We start from the raw sequence: 12,065 nt of genomic DNA, 5'->3' as shown, positions 1-12,065 counted from the left end.
AATGAAAAAATAATATATTCCATATTATTGTTCTTTTTTCATTTAGCACAATTATGTAAATACACACATATATATATATATATATATATATATATATTTTTATCTTTAAGTTTATATTTTTTCTGTAAAATTTGTTATATATAACTTATATACAAGACCATATAATTTTATGGATGTTTTTTTTTTTTTTTTTTTTATAAGACCAAAACAATGAAAATTGCAATATAGCATAGAAAAATAAAATAGAAAAAATAAATTAAATGAAATATATATATATATATATATATATATATATATAATTTTTTTGATATATAAGGATAATATGGTTACATTATTTTATTTTATATACGATTCCTTTGCAGTCATTTTATCTTTATTTGTATTTTCTCCTGATACATATATATTATATATATATATATATATAATATTATTATTATATGATTGTTATGTAAAGGGCTCAATGCAAAGATATAACTATTCAATGAAAAAAATAATAAATAAAGTATATATATGTATAAATATTTACATATAATTATTACAAATGCTTATAATTTTTAAATGTCTAAATGTATATATATATATATATATATATATATATTTTAATGAACCATAAAAAAAATGGATATGCTTAATGCTCTAAGGTTTATATTCATATTTCTTAAAAAGAAAAGAAATATTTAATTAGTATGAATATATTCAATTAAAATTAAAAATTGTACATATGGATATGTTTTTTAAGAAATATGAAAAAAAAAATATATATATATATATATATATTATGATAATAATAAAGTTTCGCGTATCTCATAAATTATATATATAATATATATATTTTATAAGCATACGCACTTTTTTTTTTTCTTTTTTTTTTAAGAATAATAAATAAATAAATAAATATATATATATATATATATTATATACATTTATATAATTGTATGAATATTTTTTATTATAAAAAAAAATGTAATATATATAAAACCTCATAAACAATATATTTTATGTGTGTATTTAAAGGTTATTTATTTTATCTTTATATTTTTTTTTTTTTTTCTTTTTTTTTTTAAAATGTAAAGAGAAATAATTATGGACCTAAATAATTCATTTGTTAATATGAAGGATGTTATGAATATCCCTATACAAATTGAAGGAAATGATGGAGATAATAAAAGTAATAAGATGAACGATAATATATTAAATTTTGATTGTTCATATGAAAACATTTTAAATAATGATATTGAAAGACCACAAGAAATAGATTGTGGTATGTCATGTACTAGTTCTTTTATTGATAATAATGAAAAAATAATTAATGATAATTATAATGATAATAATTATAAAGAATTAAATATTGGCCAAGGAGAGAATGAAGATATTAATCATATGAAAATTGAAAAGAAGGATATAATAAATATCCCTGACATTTATTCTAAAAATAATTATAATAATATGTATAATGCCTTAAATCTTTCTTTTAAAAAAAATAATGATCAAATATATATGAACAAATTAGGAAATATAAATGAGAATAATAATGAGGATAATAGTAATACGAATTATATGTTAAATGATAACAATTTAATTTTAAACGAAGGAAATATAATTATAAAAAATATGTATCCTGTGAATATGGATCATCATAATGTATGTTCTCAAATGCATGATGATAATGAGCCTCCATGTATTCTTAGTAATAATGATAAGGTGGAGAATGAATTTGGGCCTAAGGAAATTTTTTCAAATGATAATTTTATTTATGACGAATCAATTAATATAAACAATATAAATAATATGGATAATATAAATAATATGGATAATATAAATAATATGGATAATATAAATAATATGGATAATATAAATAATATGGATAATATAAATAATATGGATAACATAAACAATATGAATAACATAAACAATATGAATAACATAAACAATATGAATAACATAAACAATATGAATAACATAAACAATATAAATAATGTGAATAATTCAAACTGTGTGCACCCATTAAATGCTCCTCCTAGAAAAAACATAAACACAAAGGATGCACAAGATGAATTCTTTAATAATGAAAATGTGGATTGTGTCAGCAAAAGCACGACGTATATATTAAATATAGGGGAGAACGGTAGTATATGTGTAAACGATATAATATCTAATAGTAATAATTCAACAATCGAAGGAAGTAAACAGAATAAAAATAAAGAAGAAAAAGAAAAAGAAAGAGAAAGAGAAAAGGAACACACACAACATAATATCAATGAAAAGAATCAAGAAAATGATGAAATAGGATATATTAATAAGAATAATATGAAAAATATAATGTCTGAGAATGATAATACAAATAAAGAGAATCATCCTTATAATCTAGAACATAATGAAATATATAAATCGATGGAAAATGAAATTATAAATTATAAACATATAATATTTCGATTAAAGTGTGAAGTTCAAATAAAAAATAGCTATTTAGAAAATGAGAAAAAAAAAAATGAGGAATATGAAAAAATAATAGAGAATTATATAAGTGACCTAAATAAAAATAATAATAATAACAATAATAATAGTAGTAGTAATAGTTGTAGTAATATACACTTGCAGAATAATATATCTGGGGGTGAGTCATTAAACATTATTGAAGTTGAAAATAAACAACTGAAACATGCATTGTTATTAAAAAGCAGTGAAATTATCGAATTAAATAATGTCATAAACAATTTGAAGAATCAGAAAATGATTTTTTTGAATCAATTAGAAAATGAATTAGATATGAGCATAAAAAAAGAAACAGAATATTCATATCTATTACAATCACAAACAAAACGTTTACATGCAGCTAATACATTTATAGAAAAACAAGCTAACCAAATTGTTGAGTTAAAGAAAGATATAGAAAATTTAGAAAATACATATAATATGAATTTAAAAAAAAATGAAAAACAAATTAAAGAATTATTAAAAGAGAAAGAAGAATTTCTCGAAATAACAAAAGAATTAGAAATTATTAATATAGATAATATAAAGAAAAAAGAAGAAATACAAAAATATAAAGAGAAATGTTCAAATTTAACAGATGAATTAAATGAATTATTAAGAATTATATCTATTAATCAACATGATAAAATAGATACATTTAAATATCATAATTTTTATGAAAATGTAAATATGGATATGTCATATAATAATATGGATGAAAGTATACAACAAGGTTATTATTATTTTGAAAAAGAAAAGAATCATAAGATAGAACCTAATAATGATAAACATACAAATAATGAAAATATTTTAACAATACAATTAAAAAGATTAATTGATGAAAATGATATATTAAAAAAACAATATGAAGAATTAAATAATGAAAAAATACAAATCGTAGAAGAATTAGAATTAAAAAATATTATAATTAATAAAAAAAATGAAAATTATACTTCACTTCTAGATAAATATAATATACTAGAAAAAGACTTTGAGCATATACATAATTTATGTATTCATTTTGAAGAAAAATTTAAACAAGAATGTATTCATAATAATAATAATATAAATAATAATAATAATATAAATATAAATAATATATCATTCGATAAAATGAATAGTTTCTTAAACAAAAGTAATTTCTCATTAAGCGAATTAGATATAAATCATAGTCAACAAAGTGAACATAATATTAATCATTATAAAATTTATTGTTCAGAATTAAAATTAGAAAATGAATCATTAAAAAAAATAGTAGAGAAATTAAAAATAAAAAATAATAAACTCTCAAAAAATATGGAATATTTATTGAATGATTTAATACAAACAGAAGGAATGAATGAAGAAAATATACAAATACACAAAAATATAATAAATTCTCAAAATCAAAATAATATAAATTCTCAACATAGTCCTTATATGGATAATACACACATAACAAATGTTTATGATAATAATCATAAAGATGATAATTTCATGAAAGAAACTGAAAAGAAATATTCATATAAACAAGAAAATAAGACATATGATGAAACGATTGATATATTACAAAGGAATATTAAAGATAATTCAATTGTAACAACGGATCATATCAAAAAAGATAATATAAAAATAGATAATATAAAAAAGGACTTTTATTGCCAAACAGAAAATATTATATCACCTGACAAAAAAGACGCTGATTGTCAAACAACAAATATTATATCATCAGACAAAAAAGATTCTGATTGCCAAACAACAAATATTATATCATCTGACAAAAAAGATTCTGATTGCCAAACAACAAATATGATATCATCTGACAAAAGAGATTCTGATTTCCAAACAACAAATATTATATCATCTGACAAAAAAGATTCTGATTGCCAAACAACAAATATTATATCATCTGACAAAAAAGACACTGATTGTCAAACAACAAATATGATATCATCTGATAAAAAAGATTCTGATTGCCAAACAACAAATATTATACCACCCGATAAAAACCATTTTTGTTGCCAGACAGATAATATTCTTATCAACACAAATAAATATTTGAATAAAGAAATAAATACAGATGAAAAAATTGTATATGACCAACAAGTAGACACAAAAGATGAAATTTCATTTATGAACTCTAGTGTGAATACAGAAGAAATAAATACAAGTGAAAAAAGTGTTAATACACAAATAGAAAATAGAAATATTGAGGAGAAGAATATTACACATGAATGTATACAAACTGATAAAATAAATTGTTATATAAAATATATACAAACAAATGATGTTGAAAGAAGTGATAAAAGTATTGTTACTGATATGTGTGGGGTACATGATTTTAATATAAAAAAAATGATGATAAAAAATAATATGTTAAAAAATAAAAAAATACAAGTAACACCTACAAATATGAATGCTTATGCACAAACTATTAATACATTTTATAATAATAAAAAAAATAAATATATATATAATACAAGTGATGAATATCATACAGATATGAAATATTTAAACAAACGAAATAGAAATTATTCATATGTATCATCCTACTATTCTAGTAATTCTTACAATGATATATATAAAAAATATGAATCTTCAAGTGATCCATATATAATAAGAAAAGGAGATGGAAAAAACAAAAAAAAAAAAAAAAAAAAAAATCATATAAAAAATGAGAAGGATTTAATAAAATATTCTTCAAGGGATAGTATTATTATGTCACAGAATAATAAAGAAAAAATTAGAAAAATGTATAAGAAAAGAAAAGATAAAAATATATATATGTATAATAATAAAAGTGTGCATAGCCAAGGAAACAATTCAAATAGAGATGTAGAATCGTTAATAGAAATATTGAAATATTCCTCGGATAGTATGGACTATGAACAAAAGAAATATGATAATAAAAAAAATTGTGATAATAATTTTGATGATTATGATAAAAAATTTTGTGATAATAATTTTGATGATTATGATAAAAATTTTTGTGATAATAATTTTGATGATTATGATAAAAAAATTTGTGATAATAATTTTGATGATTATGATGAAAATTTTTGTGATAATAATTTCTATTTTGATGATAATAATTTTTATAATAAATATTATTCTAGGTCCTATTTTTCCTACAAAGAAAAAAAGAAACTTTTACACTCACATACAATTAAATTGAAAAATAAATATGTACAAACTAGCCATTCTTTTTTGGATGATGATTTTTTTTATAACCCTAAAAAAGATATACAAAATAATATTAATCATGATAATGATTCAAAAGTTTTAAAAAAGAAAATAAGAGAATACTCTAAAGATTTATATCATACATTAATTTTATGTGAGAATTGTAAAGGCTTTTATCTAGATATGTTTTTAATAAATATATTTAATCAATATCTGAATTGTTATAATATTATAATTCAAAATAATAATACAAACACTGATACAATAAATAATATGGATCATTATTTTAATTATGATTCTTTTGTAAGTAACCCTATTTCTAATAATATGTATGAAAATAAAGACATAGGAAATAATTTAATTGTTGAAAAAAAACAAAACCAAACAACTACAGTAACTAAAAAATTAGATCCTATTTATTGTTCATATAATAATGTGAATGAAAATTCACAACATAATAAAAATTATAATATTGAAAATGATTCAGCCGAGAAAAAACATGCTGATGATAAATATCATATATGTTCTTCTCCTCAACAAAATGATGTTACTGAGAAAATATCTAGTTGTTATTATGATCAAGAGAATAAAAATAAAAAAATATTTAAAATTGAAAAATATATAATAAAAAATATTCCTTTTAATATACATATGTGTACATGTTCTTATGTTAATTTGAAATATAAAAAGATTCTTATTAAAAAAGATGAATCTGTGAACAAGAAAAAAAATAAGTCAAAAGTAAAAAGTAATAATAAAAGTAATAATAACAATAATAATAATAAAAATAATGTTGAAAAAACCAACACTCCTGCTATGAACAATTTTATGTGTAGTAAAATATTTAATTTTATTCATAACATAAGAAAAGAAATAAAACAAATAAAATATATCATTCATACTATGTTATTTTTTAAAGACAATGATCCTATGAAACACATGCTTCTAAATAATAACAGTTTGAATGATATATCTATGTGTTTATTTAATTATATGCAAAATGGAAATGATATTAATAATATGAATGATATGAATAATATGAATAATATGAATAATATGAATAATGTATATGGTTTGAACAATATATATGGTTTGAATAATTATGTAAAGAATAAAAATGATGGTGATGATAAATATAAGGACACACCAGATGCCCATAAAAAAAAAGAATGCATTAATTATATATCATCAATAGATGTTAAATTATCGAGTAATAATAATATAAATAGTTTTTATAATAAGGAGAGAAATGAATGTAATTATAATGTATTTTTTGATGAGGAAAAACAGAAAAATGATAATAACATAAAGGATGATATAATAATAAATAGTTACAACAATAATGATGATAATAATAAAAGTATAGACAAATTCAATTTTATTAATATTCATGATGATACTCATCAAAAAAAAGAAAATTATTTTTATAATAATCCACAGAAACAAAACTACGATGAATCATCCTGTTTAGAATTTTTGGGTATCCAAAAAAAAAATACATCAATATATTTTTATAAAAAAGAGAAAATTATAAATTTTAAAGAATTTATGAAAAATTATGAAGTGAAGAATATTATGATTTTTTTTATTTGTTGTATATTTTATTTAAATGAATTATACATACAATATAATAAATCGCTAGTCACAAATATTCAACCTCTTGATGATAATACAAAAAAAGAAACTCATCCAGACGATGAAAGGAATGAAATTTTTTACAACAAGAGTGATAAAATAAATATTAATGAGGTGGATAATTCAAACAATACAATTTATATAAATGATAATTCAAATAATAAAAATTATAGCCATGTCAACAATTTTTACGATCAGGTAATTATGCCAAAAGATAAAACAGATATGAATACATACACAAACAATATGAACCCATTAGATATTTCAATTTTTAAAGAAGCTGAAATTATGATTGAAGAATATCGTGCATGTCTTGATGAGAACAAACAGACAAATATACTACATGATATAGTTTATAATATTATATTATGTATAAAAAATAATTATAATTATATACATAATGTATTTTTATTATTCAATGATGATATAACAAAAGATAATATATTAAATATAAAATATATTTATAAATTAATAGACAAGTATTCAAAAATAGATATATATATAAAACATATTAATGATTGTTCTAATGAAAAAATAAGAAATACAGAAAATAAATTTAAAGAAATAATTTCAAACAAAGAAGATCTGATAAATATTCATAAAGAAAATATTAAAAATAAAATTAAATTAATTGAAGAAAAAGATTTAATTATTAAAGATCTAATATTAGAAAAAAATATTTTAATAAAAGATAAAGAAATTACAAATAATTTATTAAACGAACTTACAGAGGAAAAAAATACATATTTTAATATGTATATGCAATGTCATCAAAAATGCACAACTAATAATAAAAATATAATACTAAAAGATGAGAAACAGGAATATATATATATAAATGATGAACATAATAATCATAACAAAATAAATAATTGTATAAATAAAATTAACAAACTAAATCATGAAATTATATTATTAAAAAAAAAACAAACAAACAAAAATACAAATGTAGTAACTAAAAGAAAAAAGAAAAATAATACATCATCTTCTCTGTGTTCACATAAGTCACCATCATTGTCAACATCATCGTCACAATCATTATCATCATCATCGTCATTGTCACCATCATCGTGCATATCATCTAAAAACATTTATCATTTCAACCAAACAGATAATCAAAGTATTGAAAATGCAAATTCAAATATCATTATAGATGATAATAATTCAAATACAAAAGAAAAAAAAAAAAATTCTGTAACAAGTATTATTTTAAAAGATCAAACTGATGAATTAAAAGATTTCCATATAAATGAAAATATCTCATCTACAATAAATATGAAAAAAATTAATAAAATCTTATTTCTTTTAAAAGAAAAAATTATCCTTTTTATTTTCTATATATTTAAAAAGGTTTATAAAAATGCTTATATTAATATTACATATATTAAACAATTTTATACACAAATTATAAATATTTTTATTAATATGCCCAGATATATTTGTTCTTCTTTCATATTTGTAAAAGAAAATGAAATAAATTATAATATATATATTAAAAAAAATAAAAATCATAAATTATATGTACACACAAATAATAGCCACATCCTACAGCTAACTGATCATAATTCTTCATTAAATAAACAAAAAATTAATGAAAAAAAAAAAAAAAAAAAAAATGTACAACGGGCGAAAGCAAAACTGTCTGATGAGGTAAACATATAAGGATATCAAAAATTTAAATAATATAAACCTAAATGTAAATAAATAAATAAATAAATATATATATATATATATATGTAAAAGACCTTGAGACATTATTATTTTATATTTTTTTCTTTTCAGGATTCATCTAGCAGTGTATCTCTGTTCTTTGATTTTTAAAATAATTATATATACATATATATATATATATATATATATATATATTATATTTATTTTTATGTTTGTACCTTTTTTTTGAATGTTACTTTTTAAATACCTCATAAATACTTTGTATGTATGTATCTTTTTATTTTTATGTTGTAAATACTAACCTTAATTTTTTTTTTTTTTTTTTTTTTTTCATATTTTTTCGTTTATAAAAATTAACATTTTATATAACTCATTTTTTTTATCCCTTAATATTATACTGGTTTGTGAAAAAAGAAAAAAAAAAAAATATATATATATATAAATAAATAAATATATATAAATAAATATATATATATATATATATATATGTATGTGTATTTTATTTTATTTTTTAACTTATTAAACATTTCTTATTTTTATTTTTATTCTTATTTTTATTCTTATTTTTATTTTTATTTTTATTTTTATTTTTACTTTTACTTTTATTTTGACTATTTATGAACCGGCTACAATTTTGTTTTCCATATATATATTTACAACACATATATCTTTTATATTTATATAATGTATTTTTATATTCTCGACATTTATTTTTTATATTATGAATTATATTTTTAAGTTTATCCATATGATTATCCTTTTCTTTATTTTTATTATAATTTCCATCTGATAATTTATTTGGATTATTTTCATTAAGTTCATATTTATTTTCTCTGTTCGATCTGACGCTTTGTATATTTAAAGCAGGTATTACACGCATATGAATATTATATTTTTCTATTACATTTTCAAAATATAAAATTTTTTTCATTAAATGTTTATAATTAGATACACAATTAAATATATTATCTTCATGATTTAAAAAGTACATATTTCTACTGAGCTTTTTCATAATATCATTATATACAGATTCTGTTATAGATTTATTTTCAAAATGATTATATATATATTTAGAATTTTGAATATTATTCATACTTATAATTTCCAAATTATTATTATTTTTTTTATTATTATTACAATGATCAATAAAATAATTTTTACATTGATTTTTATTCTGATTATTATTTATTTTATTATTTTTATATTTTTCATTATTCATCTTTTCTTTTATTATATTTTTATGCATCATACTTTTTTTCAATATATTATTTGGACATTTCTTCAACTTATTTGTATACAAATTCATGTTTATATTTTTTATATTTGTATATGTCTTATTTTTTATATCTTTTTTATTTTCTCTATTAAAAAAATCAATACTATTACTATCTTTTTTTAAAATATGTTCATTGTGTTGATTCTTTTTATTTTCATCTTCATTATTTACAATATACATTGTGACACTGTCATTTTCTATATTATATACTTCGATCAGTTTCTTTATTATATTATTATTATTGTTATCGCGGTATTTAATATGTTCCTCTTCAATAAATTGATCCTTACCAGATTGATCTTTATTATCTTCCTTTTTATTATCTTCCTCTTTATTGTCTTCCTCTTTATTATCTTCCTCTTTATTATCTTCCTCTTTATTATCTTCCTCTTTATTGTCTTCCTTTTTATTATCTTCCTCTTTATTGTCTTCCTCTTTATTATCTTCCTCTTTATTATCTTCCTCTTTATTGTCTTCCTCTTTATTATCTTCCTCTTTATTATCTTCCTCTTTATTATCTTCATCTTTGTTATTTTCCTCCTCATCCTCAATAGTATAGACCTCAAAATTCTCATTCATAATTTTATAAAATTGTTTCTCATAAAAAACGTCCTGAAGATTTTTATTCACATCATTATCAATCCATGGATTATAATCAAATAAAAACTCTGAATAAAAAAAATTTTTCATTTTATTTTTATCATTTTCATAATTTTTTTTAAAAGTAAAATTTTCATCCTTATCTAAAGAAGATATCTTTCTTCTTTTATTCACAACATTTTTATTACACATGTCTGTGATATAATTATAAGGTCTCTTTTTATAATTATATGTATTCTTCATTTTAAAATTATCGTTATAAAACCTTTCTTTATTATTACATGTATTCTCTACATGTTCATAAACTTTATCACAAATGATTATATCTTGATATATATTATTATGATATTCATTTATCATATAATTGTTTATATTATCTGGTTCTCTTTGTATTTGTTTTTGTCTTTGTATTTGTCTTTGTATATATATTTTTTTTCTTCTTCTTTTTCGTTTATTCCTTTTGACAATGTCTTCATTTGCCCATACACATTTATTAATTTCTACATCAAATTCATTATCATCACTATAAAAATTTATATAATTATCCTTTTCATGCATGTTTAAATTTAATGGTTTTATTTTTCTATTCTTTAATGTTACAATATTATCATTCTGTTCATTCATCCTTTCTGTAAGCATTTTTTCAAGTTCATCATCTAACATTAATTTTTCTACAACAATATTTTCTTTAATAATAAATGTATCATCTAATATATCTATATCATTTAAATAACTTTTAGAATCTTCATCTGTTTCAATCGAACTAGCAGTCTTATATTTCATACTTCTTGTGACAATTTGTCTAGATGAACAATTTTTATTATTTAATATGACAACTGTAGAATTATGTGTATATTTTTTTCTCTCTTCTTTTTGATTTTCCTTTTCATCATATATAATAGATGTAATACAATTATTCATATAATTAGAATCAGAATTATATTTATTTATGTCATAATTATATTCTTTATTTTGTCCATTTATTTTTTTAATTGATTCTTCTTTATTAAAATGATCGTCCAACTTTTTATATTTCATTGATCCATCGTTATTTCTTTTTTTGTTATTGCGAAGATGTTTATGGTTTTGTTTCCTTTCATAAGGGTTTGGATTATTATAATAATAATTACAATTATAATTATAATTATAATCATCGTCATCTTTGTCATCATCATATGTATCATATGTGTCATATATGTCATATGTGTCACATATATCATAGAAATAATCTTTATGATGATGATCATCA

The 12,065-nt window shown here is 18.9% G+C and overlaps 2 protein-coding genes across 2 annotated transcripts in view; one reads left to right on the top strand and one right to left on the bottom strand.

The window, feature by feature from the left end:
* Positions 1–1,083: 1,083 nt before the first annotated feature.
* On the top strand, positions 1,084–9,090 carry PGSY75_1325900 (hypothetical protein; the record flags this gene model as incomplete). The annotated part of the gene is made up of 2 exons (XM_018787319.1): positions 1,084–8,919; positions 9,052–9,090. 2 exons carry the CDS (start codon positions 1,084–1,086, stop codon positions 9,088–9,090), a joined length of 7,875 nt encoding a protein of 2,624 aa, XP_018640061.1.
* A 361-nt stretch (positions 9,091–9,451) lies between these two features.
* PGSY75_1325800 (hypothetical protein) overlaps positions 9,452–12,065 on the bottom strand; it is a gene marked incomplete at both ends in the record, with an annotated part of 4,101 nt that continues 1,487 nt past the window's right edge. Inside the window, one exon of the mRNA XM_018787318.1 lies at positions 9,452–12,065. This exon is cut by the window's right edge and continues 1,487 nt beyond it. Within this exon, the coding sequence (XP_018640060.1) occupies positions 9,452–12,065 (2,614 nt within the window).

Source organism: Plasmodium gaboni, chromosome 13 (assembly GCF_001602025.1).
Source record: "Plasmodium gaboni strain SY75 chromosome 13, whole genome shotgun sequence".
In the NCBI taxonomy this organism is placed as follows: domain Eukaryota; phylum Apicomplexa; class Aconoidasida; order Haemosporida; family Plasmodiidae; genus Plasmodium; species Plasmodium gaboni.
This window is presented reverse-complemented; position numbering and strand designations above follow the sequence as displayed.